Source organism: Oryctolagus cuniculus, chromosome 4 (assembly GCF_964237555.1).
Source record: "Oryctolagus cuniculus chromosome 4, mOryCun1.1, whole genome shotgun sequence".
Taxonomy (NCBI): domain Eukaryota; kingdom Metazoa; phylum Chordata; class Mammalia; order Lagomorpha; family Leporidae; genus Oryctolagus; species Oryctolagus cuniculus.
In genome coordinates, this window is record NC_091435.1 from 147,402,880 (window position 1) to 147,424,804 (window position 21,925).

At 54.2% G+C, this 21,925-nt stretch overlaps 1 protein-coding gene across 1 annotated transcript in view; it reads left to right on the plus strand.

Annotated features, from left to right (window-relative positions):
- Positions 1–3,411: 3,411 nt before the first annotated feature.
- SLCO2A1 (solute carrier organic anion transporter family member 2A1) overlaps positions 3,412–21,925 on the plus strand; it is a 74,059-nt gene continuing 55,545 nt past the window's right edge. Inside the window, exon 1 of the mRNA XM_002716257.5 lies at positions 3,412–3,653. Coding sequence (XP_002716303.1) covers positions 3,558–3,653 — 96 coding nt within the window. The 5' untranslated portion in view covers positions 3,412–3,557. The remainder of the gene's footprint in view (positions 3,654–21,925) is intronic.

Below are 21,925 nucleotides of genomic sequence, written 5' to 3' on the forward strand. Positions count from 1 at the left end.
CCCCAATAGCTGCTGCTCCTCTGTTCAGGGTGGACATCACCAGATGTCCAGACACCAGAGCCAGGCCTGGGAGTCACTGCTGAAGTCTCCTCCCTGACACATGCGGGCCAGCTCCCCCCAGCACTGCCCCAGCCCTTCTCTGCTTGGCACCAGTACCCCACTGCTGCAGAACAGGCCTTGCTCCTGGGGTTCCCCCTATGGATCACCTGGGCCTCTCTCACATGGTCCAGGGAGGTCCCCGTGACACAGCTGGTTCAGTCACCTTTTCTTTTTCTTTTTTCTTTTTTTTTTTTTTTTTTTTTTTTTTTGACAGGCAGAGTGGACAGTGAGAGAGAGAGACAGAGAGAAAGGTCTTCCTTTGCCGTTGGTTCACCCTCCAGCGCACCGTGCTGATCCAATGGCAGGAGCCAGGTACTTATCCTGGTCTCCCATGGGGTGCAGGGCCCAAGTACTTGGGCCATCCTCCACTGCACTCCCGGGCTACAGCAGAGAGCTGGCCTGGAAGAGGGGTAACCGGGACAGAATCCGGCGCCCTGACCGGGACTAGAACCCGGTATGCCAGCACCGCAAGGCAGAGGATTAGCCTAGTGAGCCACGGCGCCAGCCCTCAGTCACCTTTAATAGCTTGCCAGTGTGCCCCTTGCCGCCACCCCGCCCCCCCGCCATTGCTCATGGTTGCACTGTCCTGGGCCTGGAACCTTGGGGGCAGATTTACCCTCCTTCAGTCCAGAGGGCCAGCCAGACAGTCAGCACCCCCCAAAATGCCTTCCTGTGACCCAGAGTAAGTTAGGGCCCCTCTTCCATGCACTGATGCTTTTTCTTCTTGCTCCCTATCCTGAGACCAGAGAGCCTTTGAAGTCAGCAGCTGTTCTCCCTGTATGTGTGCATCTGTGTGTGCACATGTGTGTGTGCAATATGTATGTGTACGTGTGTGTCTGCGTGCATGTGTGCTTGCACAGGTGTGTGTGTGTGTGTGTGTGTGTGTGTGTGTTCAGTGCTAGGAACTATTTGCTGAAATTGAAGGATGGACAGTGTTGAAGGCAGACCTGGTGTGCTCTTATAAGGAAGCGGGTTACTTACTCTGTGTATAGACACTGCAAGATACAAATCTTTTCTCCCCTTTTCCCTACTAGAATCCTAGTCTCGCTCAGGGTGCAGCCAGAGTGTACACTCTATTTCCTGACATCCTTTGCAGAGGGAATTTTTGCAACCCAGTGTGGGCCCCCAAGACGTAAGGAAAAGCGGCTGCACATGATTTGCTTCCCCGATGTAAACACTGCCTCTTCCTGGTTCCTGTCTTCTACCTCTTCCCTGGAATTAGGAGAGGAAGCTGGAGGTGGGGCGTAGGGATGAGAGCCACATACCAAGAATTCTGAATGGGCCTAGGTCACATCCCACCCTGGCCTACCTATTTATGATTTCAGACACATGAATCTCATTTCAGTCACCGGTCTGAAGCCAGGAGCTTCCTCTAGGTCTACCCACATGGGTGCAGGGGCCCAAGGACTTGGGCCATTTTCTACTGCTTTTCCAGGCCACAACCGAGAGCTGGATGGGAAGTGGAGCAGCCAGGACTTGAACCGGCGCCCATATGGGATGCTGGCACTGCAGGTGGTGGCTTTACCTGCTGTGCCACAGCACCCGCCCCTTCAGTCTCCGGCTGGATCTGTGTTATAGTTAGCTGAGTTCCACTTGGAAGCATTTCCCAAACAGACTCTTCCTTTGGCGGTGATGCTGGCCCTGACCACGGTGGACGGCAAGGTTAAGGCAGCTGGGTGAGGTGAGGGCTGTAGATTCCGATGCTCCCTGGGACTCTGCCAGAGCAAGCAGGAAGGTGCTGCAGCCATGGTGGCCCTGTGTGCCTGTGACCTTGGCCCAGGCCTTCTCCAGTCCCTGGTTGCTTGCACTTGTGAACTGGAGGACTTCTTGAACAACCCTTCAGGTCAGGCTTGGGGTCAGCACAGCTGAGGTCAGGGCCCTACCCCACCACCTACCACACAGATGCACAGCTTGCAGCCGTTGTGTAGGTAGGCTCTCTGGCATCTTGTCCATGGAGCCCGGCCCCCAACAGCATCTCTGACTGCATGGCAGATGCTGGACTGCAGGCATTGGTGCATGTGGGTGCTAGTGCCACGTCTGTTACACTCAGCACTCATGGTGACCCTGGGGTGGTAGCTGTCCTAGGGTCCCGAGTTCTTGAAGTGGACAGACCAGCAACTTCACATCAGTGCCTCTTCCAAATCTGTAGCTTCTGTAGGCCTTGTACCCATCCACCACGCTCTGTGGGTGAGTGAGACCACCAGCTTCAGGATAAGGCCATGTCCTTGCTCCTGGGGCTGCAGGTGGAGAGGAGGAGCCCTTGGACACAGGCCAGAGGCAGAAAGGCATGACGCCCTGAGTGGAAGCAATCGCTTCCTGGAATGGACCAGCATTTTCTCCTGGTGTTGGGGTGGACTCTGCAGGGGACCTGAGGAATTACGGAGCTGGAAAGCGCCTCCAGAACTGGATTCTTGAAGCAATGGCTTTTGGCAGAACCTTCTGGAAAAGCCTCACCTTTTTCCCCGTCAGAATCCTGGTGGGAGAAACTCTCAGGGAGAAAAATAATAATAATAAATCTGCTCTTCACTCCCTCCCCGGGAAGGTCAGTGGGGTGCGTCGCGTTTGTCCAAGGGCTCTCCTCCCCCGCAGCACGCCAGGCCAGACCAGCGACATCGCTGACACTCGACAGCGCCTGCAGTTTACCTTGGCCAGGGGCCAGGGAGTCGGGGCCCAGCCCCGGGCGGCCCCCACCTCTCCACCGTGTTACCCGCCCCCTCTGCTGTGCAAAGAGCAGTGCGAATATAAATCAGTCTTCAGCACAAACAGAGCCTCGGAGCCATCACCGGAACTGAGAGCACAGGTTTGCGGGGCGAGTGCAAACAAGCCGAAGCCAGCTCCGTAAATCTCCCCAGGGCGTCGGGGCGCGGCGGCTCCCCACTGCGCTGGGACCCCCGCTCCCTACGCGGTGCCTCCCCTCCCCGCGTCTGGAGGCCCCTTTGCTGCCCCGCCCCCGACTCTCTCCAGCTCTCTCCCGCCCCGGCACTCCTAGTCTCCTCGCCTGGCCCCGCCAGTCCCGGGGCGACCCCGCCCCTGCAGCCGCGGCCCCCCGCAGCCGCGGGGCCGCTCCCTGGGCCGCCGCCCCGCTCCTCCCCCGCCCCTCGGGGCAGGCGGGTCCTTCCCGGAGCGCTCAGTCCGCGGGTCGCGGCCAAGGTCGCTGGCGCGCGCTGCGGGCCGCCGCGTCACACCTGTCCGAGGGGTGGTCACGGCGGGGGCGGGGGCTCGGGCCTGGGACACCGGCGGCGAAAGGGGAGGAGGGAGCGCGCGTTTCCTCATCGGCGGCGGCGGCGGCCGCTTTATAAAAACTTCTGGGCGCGCACTCCCTCGCTCAGTCTGCGCGCCGCGCTCGCCGCCCGCCGGCCCAGCCGCGCCTGCCCCGGCCCCCCCAGCCCCTGCTCGCGGTAGCCCCGGGCCCTGCAGCCACCGCTTCGGCCGGGACATAGAGGACGCCGCCCGCCACTATGGGGCTCCTGCCCGAGCTCAGCGCGCGCCGGGGCAGCGACGCCTCCGCTGGCCGAGCCGGCCGCTGTCCCCGCTCTGTCTTCGGCAACATTAAGGTGAGTGGAGTCGTCGGGGCGCCGCGGGATCCCGGGTCGCAGCCCCGGGGTCTGGGCGCACGCTTGCGGGTGCGAGCGTTCACACGCCGTCGCCAGGGTCCGGAGCGGGACCGAGTCCGAGTCCCGGCACCCGGCGAGGAAGCTGCGTGCTCTCGGGCTGAAACAGCGCGCGGCGCATCCCGAGGAACCCCGTGGCGTCTCCTGCGGGCATTGGCTTGGAGGTGCGAGGGGTGGCATCCCGCCGGGGACACGCTGTGGTCTCTCCCAGACTGCGCGGGTCAGAGCCCACCTCGCCCTGGAATGGGTGGCCGAGGGACGTTTTCCCTCCTGTGCTGTGCCACCTGCCCACCTCTCTGAGAGGCTGGAGAGACCGGCAACCAGCTTGCATGCTTGGACCAGGCTTCCTGGTCTGCAGATGGCCCTTGGGTCCGTTCGGAGATGTGTAAGCAGGTGCCTGACCCGGGTTAGTTATGGGGAGCAGCAGATAGAGAGACGATGAGGTGCTGACCGTGGTGAGGATGGGGTGGGAAGTGCGTTTCCGCTCTCAGGAATGCAAGGGCCCCTGAATGGTTGAGTCCACACTCTGGCTGTTTTGTTGGTTCCTGAGGAGGAACCAGACACAGGCACTGGTGATGTTGCTGGGTGAAGAAGTGGGAAGCTGCAGGACTCTCACCAGAGCCCTCTTGGGGTCGGGCTTGGGCTTGTGGGGCACGGAGGTCATTGCCCACAGTCGTGTGGTACCATGGAGCTGGGCAAAGCCTCCAATGATGCATCCAGGGGGTGCAAAGCCAGGAAGGAGGTCTATGTGGGCTGCTTCCGTGTGGGGGACGGAAGAGGGTCTGGAGGCCAGAGTGGACCCCACCATGTCCTTTCTCAGATTGTTCCTGGTGGCGGCGCTGGGCTCCCCACTCCTGCTTCTGCTGTCTCCCCACCCCACGGTAAATAAAGACCGAATGGAAGCACAGCTGGGTATGCATCAGACAGCAGTTTTAAGGTAGTTCAGAATCTTCACGCTCCTTAACTGTTTCAAGCATTGTAGAGAAGTTTCAGCAGACAGCTGTCGAAATGTGGGTATTTTTAGTTAGGATTGAGGCAAGGGTTGAGGCAAAGGTTGGGGGGGGAGGGCTGAGAGCAAGAGACAGTCTCCCTCCGTTCTCACCAAGAAGGGGCTTCCAGAGTAGGTGTCTGATGGCGGGGGACGCTGGAGGAGGCTGGTCCCTTTGGGTGCCCCCACCCGAGTCCCTAAAAATCAGTGAGTTTACGGCAGCATCTATCAATAGATAGATAGATAGATAGAAATCATTTCTCACCTGCTGATGATTTAACCGCACTGAGGTCGGAGGTGCCCAGCACAGTGAAGAGCTGTTCTTAACTCTTAATAACCCGAGTATCCTAGTCCTTACCTTGGTTGATCCGTAGTAATTCTAAGATGGGAGTTTGGAGATATCTGTACTTAGCCCCACTGAAACCAGGTACAAGTTTGTGTAGCCCCAGGCACAGCTGGGCTCTGGAAATCCCATCAGTTAAAGTCACTGAAGCCTTTCCCTCCTGGGGCCACCCAGTCTCAGGGGCATTGCTGTTGGAAGGGTGAGTTCCTCCTCCCAAGGAGTACCCTGCACCCTCCCAGCGTGCTATGTGCTGCACCGTCTTATGACAGGCGTGACCTGGTGACAACAGAGGACATCCAGCCAGAGGGTCTGCCATTTTCTAGGTTCCTGTTTGCTGGGGCAAACCAATCCGTTTTGTGGACATTGTTGCAAAGCCCCACACAAACTGTGTTGGTTTAAGGTGGGGAGAGTGCACTGGGAGGTCGCAGGTCCACTTCCCACCAGCTGCTTTCTAACCGGGGCGGGCCGGGGGGAGTGCGGAGAGGAGGTTTTCACCTTTCCTGGGAAAGTGGGTAATAAGAGTGGCTCCACAGGCGGGGCTTTGTTGGATGACACAGGGTGAAGCTCAGGAGCAGAGCTTGTGCACCATGCTGGTCTCTGGGGTTGGCCGCTGGTGCTGGGTCCATTCTCCTCCCTCCCTCCCTCCCTCCCTCCCTCCCTTCCTTCCTTCCTTCCTTCCTTTCTTCTTTTTCTTCTCCTTCTCTCTCTCTTTTTAGATTTATTTATTTATTTGAAAGAAGAGCTACAGAGAGGCAGAGAGAGAGAGAGAGGGGGGCAGAGAGAGAGAGAGAGGCAGAGAGAGAGGTCTTTCATCTGCTGGCTCACTCCCCAGATGGCCGTAATAGCCAGAGCTGAGCCTATCCGAAGCCAGGAGCCAGGAGCTTCTTCCAGGTCTCCCACATGGGTGCAGGGGCCCAAGGACTTGGGACGTTGTCCACTGCTTTCCCAGGCATAGCAGAGAGCTGTGGATCTGTTCTTGCCTAAACAAGTGGTCTGGCACGTTCACATGCCCCACCAGTCCCGTGAGCCGTAGTTACTAGTGCTCAGGAGAGCAACAGTTCACCCCAAAAGCAATGTGCAAAGGACACCAGGGGCAGCTAGCAGGAATTGAGCTGCGTGACGGTTCGGGGATTTTCCTTGCACGAAGTCCTTCCTGCAGCCCTACCAGGTGGGTTCTGCTCGTCTCCACTGATGGGGAAGAAAAAAAGGCTTCGTGATGCCAATCTCGCGTGTGTGGACACGCAAAAGACAGGTGGAGCAGAGAAGAAGCACAGAGGTGAGACTCTGCAACCAGAGGCCTTAACCACTCTGCCACCCTGCCCTCACCATCAGCGTGGTGTGGCTCCCATGGTGGGCTTGTTCCCGGGGCCCTGGGGACACACCCGCACACCCTAGCTGGGACCTAGGGGGCCGTGGTGGCTGCAGGGCACTTGGCGCCACCTGAACCACATGTGGAGAGCCTGCAAGTGTGGGGGCGGGGAGAGGGGTTGCCTACCTCCTCCGGCAGCAATGAGCACAATTGTGTTTAATATACAGACTGCCTCTGTTGCCTGTGTCATTTGGAGGCGGCAGGGGAGCAGGCCATCCCCCAGCACTAACTCTCAATGAAAACCAGGCCTGCCCTGCAGTTATGGGGGTGGAAGGTGAAGGTTGGAGGGAGCCCTTATGGCTGACTTACTCTGGCAGCCACAGGGAGATCTGTTTCTCCTTAAAACTCAACCTTCCTTCAGGGCCAAACTGAGGTTATCTTATAGAAAGAGCGGTGGATTGGTCCCTGCTGTGCAAATGTCAGGAAATTTCCAGAGCCAGGGCCCAGGGGAGGGAGAGCATGGCCAGCCCACCAGCAGCGGGGCAGCCCAGTGGGGCAGGAAGTCTGGGGAAGAACTGGAAACAGCAGCTCTCCCAGCGGCACCTGAGGGGCCCTGCGGACCTCTGCCCTGGGAGAGCCAGTTCCAGGTCGTGGCCCACGGCCCCAGCTTCCTGAACCTCCAACCCTGGGGAGGCATCTTGGACTTAACTTTTCCGTTTGCAGCCACCTGTTTGGAAGTCAGGAAGACAGATGCCTGGGCTGCAGGATTCCGCCACCGCCCTCCTGCATGCGCAAGTGGCATTATTTGGGCCTTGGACTCCAGGGAGCAGCACCTTGGTGTGTGTGTGTGTGTGTGTGTGTGTGTGTGTGTAGGGGAGAACCACAGCAGCTAGTGGTCACGCATCACACAATCCTTCCCCCCGCCCCAGCTGGCGCTCAGAGCCCCCTTGACCTCTCGTGCTCTCCTGGCCATGCTGTCTCGATCCGTTTTGAGTCACAATCACCAACTACCTGAAGCTGGGTGATTCTAAAGAAAAGAGGTTTAGGGAGCTCTCAGGTCTGGAGGCTGAAAGTCCATGATGGAGCGGCCTCGTCCGTTCAGCCTCCGGCGAGGGCCTTCAGTCTGCATCCCAGCATGGTGGCGAAGCAGAAAGGGGAACGCAGAAGGGGCGTGTGTGCAAGCGAGGAAGCAAGGGCCAGCGGGCTGGGCGCACTGTTCTGCAACCATCGCTCTCATGGGAGCTAACCCAGTGCTGCCAGAACTGCCTGAACCCCTTCCGAAGGTAGTGCCCTTGACCTAAGCCTTGACCACAGATCTCCCTGTGGTTGCCAGGGTAAGTCAGCCATAAGGGCTCCCTCCTATGACGTCAGAGCTATGACATCATTACCTCGCTCATGGCACAGGGAGCTTCAACACGCACCCAGCCATCGCCACACTGTCGCACTGACACAGAGCAGACGGAGGGAGCACTTCAGATCGCTCCTTTCATCTCTTCCTGACCGTGCTGCTTTGTTTGTGACAGTGGCTGCGTGTTTTTTCCATTCTTGGAGAAGCAGAACTGATACAACAATCTTGTTGAGGCCACACTGTGTACAGAGGAATGCAGGGGGTCAGTCCCCCGGCCTCAACCACACCCTCCTGCTTTGTTTCATCCTGTCCCATGGCTTTAACATACTTCAACCCCCTTTCTGCCTTGGGAGGCCCTGGGCTGCAGAACACCCAAGAGCCAGGAGTGGTGGGATGGAGAAGGGGCCGTGGATGGACCCCTTAGAGTGCCCTGGGTGAGTCTGGGCAGGTTTGGCCCCTGTTCCTATGTTGTGCTTGGCTGTTCCGCCCTTGGCTGCCCTTGAGAAGGGCCTTGAAGAAACAGCCGCAGGAGTGGATGCTTGTGTGTCTCCCAGAGGCTCAACACAGAAGAGTTGCCACTGCAGTACTTGGGGTCTCCCTTAGGGGGCATCACGGGAGGTTCTACTGAGTTCCCAGTACTAGAAGAAATTTGAGTTGATCTGAGTGTTTGAAGGGCTTTTTATTTTGGAACAACTATAGATTCATAGGAAAAGTAGCACTTAGAAGTACTGTGAAGACTCTGCCCAGTTTCTCCCAGTGGGTCCCTCTTACATAACTACAGGACAGTATCAAAAGCAGGAATCAACATTGCTATCAAGTATGTGTGTGGCTCTGGGGCCAGTGCCTGCAGTGCTGGCATCCCATATGGGCGCCAGCTGGAGTCTTGGCTGCTCCATTTCCGATCCAGCTCTCTGCTGTGGCCTGGGGAAGCAGTGGAAGATGGCCCAAGTGCTTGAACCCCTGCACCCGCATGGGAGACCAGGAAGAAGCTCCTGGCTCCTGGCTTTGGATCAGCACAGCTCTGGCCATTGTGGTCAATTGGGGAGTGAAACAGTAGATGGAGGACCTCTCTGTCTCTCTGACTCTCCTTCTCTGTATAACTCTGATTTTCAAATAATAATAATTTAAAAAGAGTGTGTGTGTGGCTCTATCACATGTGTAGCTTGTGTAACCACCACCCCACCTCTTCAAGGTAGAGCTGAGCCAACACTGCAGTGATTTCTCTTGTGCCCTTCTAACCGCCGTCCACCGCTCGGCTCTCTGCTCCATCACTGTCACTTTGCCGTTTGGGAAATATCCTATACATGGAATCACACGATATATTCCCTTTTCTGATTAGCCCAGCAGTCCTGAGATCCATCCGAGCTAGTGGACTTATTAATCATTCGTACATTTTTATGGCTGAGTAGTATTCCATCGTGTGGCTGTACCAGAATTTGTTGAAACGGTCACTTGTTAAAGGCCAGTTAGGCTGTTTGCACCTTGAGACTGTTACAAACACGTGTGCTGTGAATGACTGTGTCCAGGCTTTTGTATGAACGCACATTGTTGTTTCTAGGTGCCCATAGGATGCATATTGAGGCTTTTTAAGAAACCGGCAGACTACTTTCGAGAGTTGGTGGTTTTGCATTAGGGCCAGGGTTAGGGCTGCTCCAACAACATGTGAGAGGTGCAGTTGCTTTGTCAGCATTTGGTTTTGTCACTACTTTTTCTTTGAGTTGCTCATATAGATGTGTAGTGACAGCTCACCAGGGCCTTAGTTTGCATTTTCCTAGTAGGTAATGGTATTGAACGTCTTCTCATGTGCTTTGCTAATATTTGTCTTTCCTCTCTGTTGAAATCTCTGCTCATGTGTTTTGCCTGTTTTCTTGACTTCTGAGTTTTGGAAGTCCTGTGTGTAAGTCAGAGCCAAGCCCGTGGCTGTGTATGTGACTGGCAGACTTGTTCTTCTGGTCCTAGCTCATTTCTTCATCCTCTTGACAGGGTATTTTACAGAGGAAAAGTTTAATTTTGTTGAATTCTACTTTGTCAGTTTTTAGTTTTTTGGGTCCTGCTTTTGGTGTCGCGCCTGAGAACTCCTCAAGCCTTTATTCCTAGTGCTTTCTTCTAAAGGTTTCCTGATTTTACGTTAACATTTGTGTTCCATCCTGAATTAGCTTCCATGCAGGTGAGGTCTAGGTCAAGGCTAGAGCGCTCTGTGGCTGTCCAGTGGTTCTGCACCTGCTGCTGAGATGACTCGGCTTCCGCTACAGAATCCCCTTTGCGCCTTTGTCAGAACCAGCAGCCGTCCCGCTGGGTCTGGTCTGCATTTCCGTGGCGCTGGCCTGTGTGGGACGGCTCTGCCATGACTCCTGGAGCACAGCAGGGCTTACAGCTGGGTAGCAGCTTGGTTTTAGCCTGCACGGCTGCGTTTCTCTGATGGATACCACATGTTATCACCCGTTCAGTTTCCCTTCTATTTTGGCTTTTAGAGAGATTTTAGGGCAGATTTAAAGCTCGCTTTGGGAGCTGGATGGGAGCTCTTGTATTGATGGTTCCGGCCTTTCTTCTGGCCTCAGCTGAGTGGGGCATCTTTTCCCCTGAGCCTGTTGTCTCCTTTCCCAGCCCCCGCCTTCCCATGACACGGGTCCTCTTGCTGTCAGTGAGCCTTAGGGCCTGAGTCTGGGGATCTCTCCTGTCCCTTCCTCAGATATTCATCTCATGCTGTTACGTTGCTGATTGAGGTGAGAGTAGGAGCAGGGCCAGTTGGGCCTGAGCTTTGCTGGGAGACCTGTTCTGAAACTTGGCAAGAAGCTCCCTTGGTTTAGAGGACCTTGATTCCCTGGGTATGCCTCATTGTTGGGATGGATTAAATTTGCCCAGGGGTAGGGAGTGAAACCAAGGCGGGAAGTCTCAGACTTCACTGTACCTGCACAGGGGTTAAAGGATGGGACGTCCTCCTGCCCAGTGGGCAGCTCACCCCCTGCCTGGAACCCGCCTCTCCAGCTGCTTATCCTGCAGGGTGGAAATGCTAAGAGACTCCTGGGGAAACACTGGGGGCCCCGATGCAGCCTGGGGGCACCCGCTGGAAGCAGGAACCCCAGGACGTGAGGCTTCTGGGAACTGTCTCATCAGCACCCGAGGCTGTCCCCCAACCTCCAGAAATGTGGCAGACTAATAATCCTGTCTTAGAAATTTAGTGTATACAACCGGGAGTCCTGAAGACAAGTTCCACTTTGTTCGCGCTCCATCCCACCTGTTGGGAGACCCCAGGTGCAGAGGCTGGAGGGCCTCCGTTAGGACACGGTGTTGGGCTTGTGTTTGCAAAGAGACTCATTGTGAAATTCCAGGAGGAAGTGAGCAGATTCCACACAGGGGTGTTGGGCTTGTGTTTGCAAAGAGGCTCATTGTGAAATTCCAGGAAGAAATGAGCAGATTCCACACAGGGGTAGAACGAGGGGATGGGGGTTGTGGCTGGGGTGTGGCCTGTGGTTTTGATACAGTCTTGTATTGTATCTGAAAGCCAAATAAATTTTATATTTTTCTGCACATGCTATATATGTGTTTCCAAATGATATGTCGTATTTCCTCTGAAATATTGGAGGAACGCTGATGCGCCAGGAGGCTGTGCCGGGGCTCACCCGTGTCTCCCAAATGTGCTCTCCCAGGTGGGGCAGACTGAGCTGGGAAATTTGGAATCACAAGACAGGCAGCATCCATGTCGGAACTAGTTTATCTGGTTAGTTCACCCTGCAGCTTGCTGGGCTCACAGGGAAGGGTACCTGGGCAGTTTAAGTGGGACAGGTGTGTGCAGTGTGGGTGTCAGGAGACTCCGAGACTGAGTCTTGTGTGCCACCCCTAGGGAAGGGCCTTGGTGCAGGGAAGGGGTTGGCGGCTTCTGCAGTCACTGCTCAAGCCCATGGGCTGCCAAGGAGACTGCAGGATAGGATGAGAGTGCTAAGTTTCTCAGACTGCTTGACAAGCCGTTCTGCACTCTGCTCAGGCCCTTTTGGAAACTTCCTGCTTTCCTGTGATTCACAGCGCCTTTGGGGGAAACTGGCTGGCAGCTGGGAGCTCTGCAAGCATTTATTGAGTGCCTGCTGTGTGAGGCCCTTTGCTTCGGGTTGCTGTTTGCACGAGCGGCACCTGAGTTTCCCAGACACCATGGCCTGCGAGTCCTCTGGCCCCCGGCGTGACCGACTGCATCCATCTGCCCAGCACTGAGCACGGTCCTAGCACACAGGTCTTCCGGCCTCTAACCTGGAGGAGGGAAACTCTGGGCCCACTGGGACAAGTTGGTCGCCCTACTGCCTTCCTTATTGAGCATTTTACAGCAATGAAATTCAGCGAGGAGGGCCAGGTGCTGCTGGCAACGGAGATAGACCTCGGGAATCCACGGGAGGAAGAAATGGGAGGTGCAGAGTGCAGGTGGGTGAGAGCCAGGAGGCCCGAGGCTGGGCTCCTGGGAAGCGGCAAGGCTTGCTTCTCCTTCTTGCTTATCCGTGAAGGTTCTCCCTGCACGACCTGTGCCCATTGCTGGTCATTTTGATATCTCACAAATGCTGATAAAAGCAAAGATGGTGCCTCCTGGTCTCTGAATTACTGAATTTCAGAATGGAGTGAGATGACGAAGTTCATCTGCTCAAAGACGTTGCAATCCTCCATTTGCGTGGCCCCAGTGATGGGGAGCTGGGTGCACCGCAGAGCAGACCCAGACCGTGCTGCAGCGTCGTCTCCCGGCTGGTGTCTGCAGTGGTGAGCCGAGACCTACACTTGCCCTTCCTGTATATCCCCAACTGGGCAAAGCTCACAGAAGCTGTTGTCTCTGGTGGAAAGCAGACTCCCCCTCCCAGAAGCCCCGTAACTGCAGGCCACTATGCAGGGCTGAGACAGAAAGCAGGCCTGGGCCACCATCCTCACCAAGCCGGGCTGTGAAGGTGGGCACCGCTGGATGTCATGTGTGGCCCCAGATCACAGAGGTTTCCTTGCTGGTTCTGGTCACTGCAGCGAACTTGGTCACCACTCACATGGGTGCCTCCTGCTTTGTGGCTGCTATAGGAAGGCAGCACAGGACAGGCAGAGACCTCCCCACCATGGGAACCCCGCCCTCCCAGGCCCTACACATTGGTGGTGCCCTCGTCAGCTCTGTCTTCACCTGCCCCATGTTGCTAGAAGGAAATACCTGAGAATGGTAGGTTTTACAAAACAGGTACATTTACTTACAGTTCTGGAGGCACTAGGAGCACGGTGCTGGCAGCAGCATCTAGCCAGGGCCTCCTGGCACTGCATGGCTGAAGTATGAGAGAGAGGGTACATGGTGATAGCGAAAGCAGGAAGGTAACCCACACCAGCTCTGTAACAACCTGCTGTGCAGGAGCTAACTCGCTAATGCCCTTCGGAGGGCATCATCGCCATGGCCCACTGCCCCCAGCAGGCCCCACCTCCTAACAGTCACACCTCCTCAGTACCAAGCTACACAAGGACTTCTGCAGACAGACCATGTCCCATCCACAGCAGGTTCCAAGGGCTGCTCCCACCCCAGCTCTCCCACTCCTCCTTCCCATCCTCTCCTGCCTGAGCTCCCACTTCTCCCTGACCTTGGGAGCTTTCCCAGAGTGTCAAGGGCACATCTGAAGGAGCCCTGGACACACAACAGAGTCCATCCTTGCACCATCAGCTGGACAGCAGCTTGTTGCAGGGGTAGAGAAGGGCTCTCTGGGAACCACATGGACTGAGGGCCCAGGAGGGAGCTCTCACAGGGGACATCTGGCCTCACAGTCAGGGGAATGTTCCTGTGGGTCCTGGCCTGGGCTCCAGGGCCGTGCCCCACTTCCTCTTCTTCTCCCACCCCAGACCAGCAGGGCCAAGTTAATGAAGAACCAGTCCTGTCTCTTGAACAGGCTCTGCCTCTGGAACCTGTCCTTGATCTGGGCCGTGAGTTCCCGGGACTCTTGGTTGCCCATTTCATTTTCAGACCCCTCTTGCTCCTGGACTCTGTCCTCCTGTGCTGCCAACACCTTCCTTGTTGCAGCTCAAGCCTCCTCCTTTGAACAGCTGTCAGTGACCTGGGAGCACATGGCCTCACTGAATTTCACAGATGAAAATATATAAAATCTACAAGGACTGAGTACAATCATTGATTAACTCTATTTTGCTTGCCTTAAAAATTACAAAAATTCCGAATCCCTACCTTGGCACCAATGCCTTTTTTTTTAAAGCAGCAATTATGATTTCCTGAGCTAGCATCACAGACACGGGTGCATTTTATGAGGATACATATGTGTATGTATCCTCAAACAAAACACAATGGGGTGTGAATGCAACTGTTTGGGGGTACCCATCATGCTGAAGATTTAGTGAAATAATACAGACAAGGCTGGAAACACTCTCTGACTAAGCCCCCTTGCTGTGCTGGGGGTGCCTGTTGTCCAAAGTGTACAGCACAGGGCATTGAGAGGCAGCCCATGGGACCTGCCCCATTACATAGAGCTGGAGCTGGGGCTCTGTGGGAAGACCCTGTCTTACAGTTGTTTTCCTCTCTTGCACTTCACTGTAAGTCCAGAACAATTGAGCCAGAGCTTTGCCACTTCCTTGCTTCATCCTAATAGACGCAGCTGAGTGGCTCATTTATATTTATTGTTGTATTTCCCCAAGGCACATTTGGCACTGACTGTCCTGAAAGTATCCATTCCTTGGTTTCCTGTCTTGCTGTACAGTCCTTCACTCCAACTGTGAACCTAGACCTGCACCCTGGCTGGATGGTGTGTGAACATTTATACCTGCCGTGGGTGTGGGGCAACCAAGGGGCTTAGAAACCCTTGCTTTCTAAAGGAAAGCAGAAATGGAAACCCGGCCAGTGACACTGTGTTGTGTCATGAAGACATCTGCCCAGAAACTTACAGTGAAGAGATAATTTGTGCATCTAACAATTAGAGTGTCAGTAAGTAAATGGGACATCTGTCTAGGGAATATCACTTACAAATGATTTTTTAAACCCTGGGGAGGAGGCCATCTTCTCATGTTAAGTACAAGGAGGCAGAGGGACCAAAATAGGTAGAGATGATCTAAATTGATAAAAGTCAGTGCATGCAGAACAAGAAGACTCCGGGAGCTGAACAGTGCTGGTTCTCTTTGAGTGGGAATCCTTCTTTGGGCATGTCTAGGGTTTGCATTTTTCTACTATAAACATGTCCTATATTTACACTGAGAAAAAACTGACAACTCACCAGCCCTGAAGTCTGTGGTAACAGCCCACTCTACTGTGCCAGGTGCACTGGAACACCAGTATGATGTGTGAAATGCAGTGGCTGCCTCCCGGCCTCAGAGTGTAGACCTGGATGTGGCTGGGACTGCAGCCAAGAGGATGAGGCTGTCTCCAAGTCCATTTCCCGAAGGGCCGTCCCCGAATCCCCTGCATTTCGGCATCCACAATTATATCTGCGTCTCACGGCTCCCAAGGGATGGAGGCACAGTGAGATAACGGTACTTTAGGTCTCAAAGAGGGGCAAGAATGTGGAACGTTTTCTTTTCTGGAAAGATGAGGAAGTGGTTCTGCCCAGGAAGCCCTCTCTGCTCTCCTGATGCCCACTCCCAGGGACTGGCTCAGAGCTCAGGAATCCAGCCCTAAGTGTTGGCCAAACATCTTAGAGAAACCAGTGTATCTGATGGGCTGCTCGCCCTGTAGGAAGAGTGGGCCCGAGGGCAAGGCGGTGAGGACAGAAGCTGGGGCTGGGTCTTCAGACTGGAGATCTGGACCTGAGCCTGGGGTTCACACCTGGGAGGATGTGGGGAGCAGCCACGGGTGGGCTCACCCAGTCATTTGGTGAGCCTTGATTGGGCACCCCCTATCTGCAAGGGAGCTCTCAGTAGGATTGTAAACAGCAGGCTTGTGAACTGGGGATGGCTGCCTGAGCTTCAGTTACTCCTTCATTCATTATTACTGGTCACTTACTAGCCCCACTGGAGATGCCGTGATGATCCAGAGTGGCTAGTGCCCTTGTGAGTAAGAGGGGCAGTGCCTGGATGCACAGACAACCGCAAGGTACAAAGTGTGTCATATGACGGAGAGAGAATGGCTGGTTTCTGTGAGAGACATCAGCAGAGTCTGAACTGGAGTCTGCTTAATACACATGGAGTCAGGAACTCTGAATTTAACTAGTCACTTTCCTGGTTTTCGCATGGAAGCCCTGCATGAAGGATGCACGTGAAACAAAGTCCCTCCTTCCAAAGGCAGTGCCAGATGGAGTAAGAAGGGCCATAAAGAGCTATAGTGGATTATGATTTCCATCAACGTGACTACTTCATGGAACATGGAATACCCTCATCCCCCTGCTATAAATTCCTAGAGATGCTCCATGAAACAGAATAGCACCAAAGATTTAAATGCATGGCTGAGCTTTCAAAAGGAAAAGTGAAATCTTCAGGTGAGAGAAATGAACACCAGAACAATGAGGGTACCAGGGCACCCTGCAGCAGGAGACACGGGTGTGGATTGGATCAGTCAACAATCCTGGAAGCTGGACGTTTGGTAGAGAGGTTAAGGTGCTGCTGGGGGCCAGAGCTGTGCTGTGATGCGAGCAGCAGGCTAAGCCACTGCTTGAGACACTGGCATCCCATACGGGAGCAGTGGTTCGAGTCCCTGCTAGTCCACTTCCCATCCGACTTCCTGCTCATGTGCCTGGGATGGCAAAGGATAATGATCTAAGTAGTTGGGGCCCTGCTACCACCCATGTGGGAGACCAGGGTGGAGTTCCTGGCTCTTGGCTTCAGCCTGGTCCAGACCTGGTTGTTCTGGCCCTCTGGGGAGTGAATTGGCAGATGGAAGATCTGTGTCTCTTTGTGCCCCCCTCTCTCTGTCACTCTGCCTTTCAGATAAACAAATGAATAAAATTTTACAGGGGGAGATTCTGCTTGGAACACCCACACCGCTTAATGGAGTACCTGGGTTCAAGTTCTGGATTTGCTGCTGATTCTTTCTTACTCCCGGTGTACACTCTGGGAGGCACAGGTGACGGCTCAAGTACTTGGGTCCTTGCAGACCCAGATAGAGTCCCCAGCTCCTGGCTTTGATCCGGCTGAGCCCCTAGCTGCTGCAGGCAATTGAGGAATGAACCAACATATGGGAGATCTCTATCTGTCTGTCTCCTCTGCCTTTCAAAACCAAAACCAAAACCAAACAAAACCCTCAAGGAGCTCCTAACCAGAGACTGGGTTTTAGTCATCCCACAGGTACCAAAAACAGCAGGGCGAGGTGAAACTCAGGCCCTTGGGGGGAGGACACCTGAAAGCACTCCATCCACAGCCCAGGGACAGCCCGCAGGTTCGTTTCTAACAGGACCTGGGGAAAGTGTCCCTGAAAATTAAGACCTCAAGACTGTGCCAGATGGAACCAGAAATCGAACTTACACTGTCTAATGGTGTGGTGATGTTTACCTCATGGCACAAAACTAACTCAGATTGAATCAAAGACCTAGATAGAAGACCTAAACTCTAACACTTTTAGAAGAGGGGGCCGGTGCTGTGGCGTAGTAGGCTAAGCCTACCCCTGCAGCATCCCATATGGGCACCGGTTCACGTCTCAGCTGCTCCTCTTCCAATCCAGCTCTCTGCTATGGTCTGCGAAAACAGTGGAAGATGGCCCAAGTGCTTGGGACTCTGCACCCATGTGGAAGACTCGGAAGAAACTCCTGGCTTTGGACTGGTCCAGCTCTGGTTGTTGTGGCCATTTGGGGAGTAAACCAGCAGATGGAAGACCTTTCTCTCTGTCTCTCCCTCTTTCTTTATTTTATTTATTTATTTATTTATTTATTTATTTTTTGACAGGCAGAGTTAGACAGTGAGAGAGAGACAGAGAGAAAGGTCTTCCTTTTCCATTGGTTCACCCCCCAAATGACCGCTACGGCCAGTGCACTGCGCCAATCCAAAGCCAGGAGCCAGGTGCTTCCTCCTGGTCTCCCATGTGGGTGCAGGTCCCGAGCACTTGGGCCATCCTCCACTGCACTCCCGGGCCACAGCAGAGAGCCGGACTGGAAGAGAAGCAACTGGGGCAGAATCCAGTGCCCCAACTGGGACTAGAACCCGGGGTGCTGGCGCCGCAGGCAGAGGATTAGCCAAGTGAGGTGCGGAGCACACCTGTCTCTCCCTCTTTCTGTAACTCTGCCTGTCAAATACATAAATAAACAAGTCTTAACAAAAAACTCTTAGAAGAAAACACAGGGAAAACTTCATGACCTTGAATTTGTCAAGGATTTCTTGGATATGACACCAAAAGCACAGATAGTAAATGTTTAAATAGACAACTTGTATTACACCAACAGTAAAAACAAAAGCAAAAACTTCTGTGCATCAAATGACATAATCAATAGAATAGAAAAGCAACCTACAGAATGGGGGAAGATATTTGCAATCATAAATCTGATAAGGGATTTATATCTAGATTATCTAAAGAACTCTTATAACTCAACAACAGACAACCCTCTTAAAAATTGACAAGGGACTTGAATATACATTTCTCCCAAAACAGTACATAAATGGCCAACAAGACCATGAACATCCATTCAACATCGCTAATCATTAAGGAGCTGCAGTTCAAAACCACAGTGAAATACCACTTCACGCCCAGGATGGCTATTATAAAAACAAAAACAAAGTAACCAGTATTGGCAAAGAAGTGACCAAGCTGTACACTACGCAGGGAAGGGAAATGCTGCAGCCACTGTGAAAAGGAATATGATAGGTCCCCAGAAGACTAAAAATGGAAGCTGTATGACCCGGCAGTTCTGTCTCTGGGTAAATCTCCGAAGGAATTGGGAGCGGAGTCTCAGCATCCCCGGCAGCAGGAGTCTCAGTAGCCCAGAGAGGGAAGCGACTCAGGTGTCCTTCAGTGGCTGGATGGAAACAATGAAAACGCAGTGCAGACACACGGTGGAGAATGACACAGTCTCAAAGGGAAGGCAGTTCTGACGCCTACTACAGAGGGGATGAACCTGAACGAGGTTACACTAATGGGATGAGCTGGACACAGAAAGACAAATCCTGAATGGCTCCACTCACAGGAGGTCGCCCCAGTAGTCAGACTCACAGAGCCAGCAAGTGGAATGGGGGGAGAGGGAGAATGAGGAGTTACTGTCCCATGGGTTTAGAGCCTCCGTTTTGCAAGATGGAAAGCTCTCTAGAGGGGGGTGATGGTGATGGCTGCACAGCATGTGAGTGATGTACTTTACGCCACTTAAATATAGTTCAGATGGACACTTTGCTGTTATGTGCATTTTGCCACCAGTGAAAAAAATATGGGTGTTATGGCTGGGATGGTGAATGTTCCCTTAAGGCTGGTGTGTTAAAGGCGTGGTCCCCCAGTGTGCTATAGGGAGGGAGTAGAACCTTTAGGAGGTGGGGCCCAGTGGGAGGTCCTTAGGTCTCTGGACACACCCTCTGAAGGTTGTTCTCCTGTGAACACTTGAGTTATGGCAAGAAGGCGCTTACAGATGCCTGACTGTTGGCACACCCTCTCCCCTGCTTCCCGGAGTGCCCTGTGACTCTTCCTGAATTGCACTCTGCCAGCCGCCACAGGTCCCTTGGCAGAGCCCAAGCCTATGCTGTGCTGGACTTTAACCTCCAAACCTGCAGACTAAAGAAACCTTTTCTCCTTATAAGTGAGCTACCTCAGGTGTTTCATTATAGTCACGACCAACAGAATAAGACAGCGGTAGTCATTAAGGCAGAAGACATTGATTGCATACCTTCCAAAGCAGAGGAGAGTAAGAGGGAATTTGCAATGAAACAGGAGGAGGGTGGAAAAGCAGGGCAACCCCGCGGTAAATAGGAACACGCCTGCAGATGCCCTCCCCAGCCACGCCTAGACTCATGTTTGAATGAACAGGGACGGCAGCCCCGCCAGCTTGACACCTGGAAAACAATGGCCTAGGATCACAGGGCGGTGACATTCAGGGCCTGCGGAGGACAAAATGAGGCAACAGCAGGCAGAGGGCTTCAGAGGGGGTGAGCACCCCTGAGCAATAGGGAAGCCCAAAAAGAGGGTTGTGGGGAGCCAGGGGTGCTTTGCTGAAGTCACTGATGGGGCTGAGTACCGACGGGGAGGCCTGGAGTGCGGCCTCGGAAAGTCCACTGCCAAGGTCTGCCTCCCTCCCTGGCACCAGCTCTGCCCACCTGACACCCAGCATGGCCTCAGTGACTGGAAGCCCTGTGCCTGTGCTGCCTACCGTCTGTGTTCTGTGGCCCACTGCGAAGGTCGCAGGCCCCTGAGCTGCGGACGTGAATCGGTCAGCAACGTTGGAACAGCGTGGTGAGCTCATGTCTGCTGCTGCCGGGGCTGCGGCTGGTAGGCGTCGGTATTTGCTTAGCTAATCCTTCCTCATCTAAAGGTGCTTATTGACGATTTCATTCATGAGTTTTGAAACATGCAGGGAGAAATCCCAGCCAGAATCCTCCAGGTGTGGATGATGAAACCACATTCCCTTGCACTTGCCTGCAAGAGCTCCAGGTGAGACAAAGTAGTTGGGAGAGGAACCCTCGGTCCATGTGGACAGTGCAGCCAGATTCTCACCGGTAAGGAGCCCCATGCTCAGACGGCAGGTGGCCAAGGGAAGTGCCGAGAAATCAGGGGGCTGATTCCGTCTGATCCCAGAGGTTGCGCTGGTCGGTAGAACGGATTTGCACATACAAGGGGACTCTTGTAAGTTCGTGGGAAAATGGAATTCAATGAGAATGCAGATTTGTCCATGAACTTTTGGCAGTCCCTTGTAGAGGCTGAGCCTTGAGATTCCAAGAAGGAAGGAATTAGGTTAGAACCCAGGAAGACCTACTCGAGTCTAAGGAAGTGGTTCTCAAAATACCATTCCCGGCCCATCAGTGTCACCATCACATGGGAGCTTGTTGTAAATGCAGACTGTTAGGCCCCATCCCAGGCGGATGGAAAACTGCACGTGGGGCCAGCAAGCTGTTTCAGCAAGGCCTCGGCAACTCTGACGTAGCCAAGGTTGAGCTCATCTGCTGTGCAGGCAAGCACTGCTCAGAACAGAGATGCACCTGCGGAGGTGGCTGTGATACGCCTGTGGCCCAAGCAGTCACGACAGTGATTGGGAGGCAGGAGTCTGTATTAAGTTCAGATAGTTACCAAAGAACATGAGCTTCTAATGCAGGAGCCGTAACTGATGAGAGGAAGTTTGGGGAGCATCCCCGACAGGCCAGTGAAGGTGTTCCAGAGCTCCTGCTTCGATCCAGGCAAAAGCCGCGAGCTGTGAACCCCAGCCTGAGCCGGGAGATGGGGAGCTGGGAGGGCAGGAGGGTGCTAAGGCAGAGCCTTCTCGGCAAGGAATTCGCAGAATCTCTGAAGTGCCGGGCCACGAGAGCTTGCTGTGCTAGGCTGAGTTCCATTCCCCCCAGATAGTTTGGAAATGGCAAATGATGCAGCAGGCTGACGTCAGGAGTGCCCTGGTGATACTTACAGCTTCGTGTTAAATCCTGGAGGGAAACCGGGCATTGGAGGAGCTGCTGTGCCTTCCTCCTTGCATCTGCTCTTTATTACCGAGTGCTGTTACTGGAATACAGTGCGACTCCTGGACGCGGGCAGACACAGATACCCCAGAGTTACGTGCTGATAGTGCTAAGAGGAGGGAAACTTGACCCAATCCTGTAAAAGCCTGAGTCTAAGCCAGCCACTCTCTCTGCTTCTTTGCTCATCTTGTGCACCTGCCCTCACACATGCTCCATCATTGCCAGGCCAACTGCCCTCATCAAAGACCAAACCCTGGGCCTGCTTCATCCAGGACTTGTGCCTTTGAAACTGTGACCTGAACACGCCTTTCTTTTTAGAAGTCAGGTGTGTCAGTCATTCATTGTGGGAGTGAAAATCTCCTAATATTCCCACGCTCAGACTGCACATCTCATGGTGTTGGAAGGCCTTGAGGCCCTGGGTGGCTCCCCCAGGCACAGCTATGGCTGTGAGGGTCCGGGGGAGTGCTAGAGGGTGCAGGAACCAGGGAGACACGTTTTGGGCACTGCCTTGGACAGAAGCAACCATGCCTGTTTTGGCCTCTACCTTGGTCTCTGCGCCTGACAGTTTCCTTTGCTCTGTCATCTGGACCTGGCGAAGATGGCTGAGAAAGGACTTAGGCGTTTTCCACGGTCCTGGCTCTCACCTTGCTACAGTTTCTTCCACCTTTCCCTGGCCAGACAAATGTCTTCCTCTTCTCCCTCCTCACTCTTCTGAGGGAGAGAGGGAGGAGGGAGG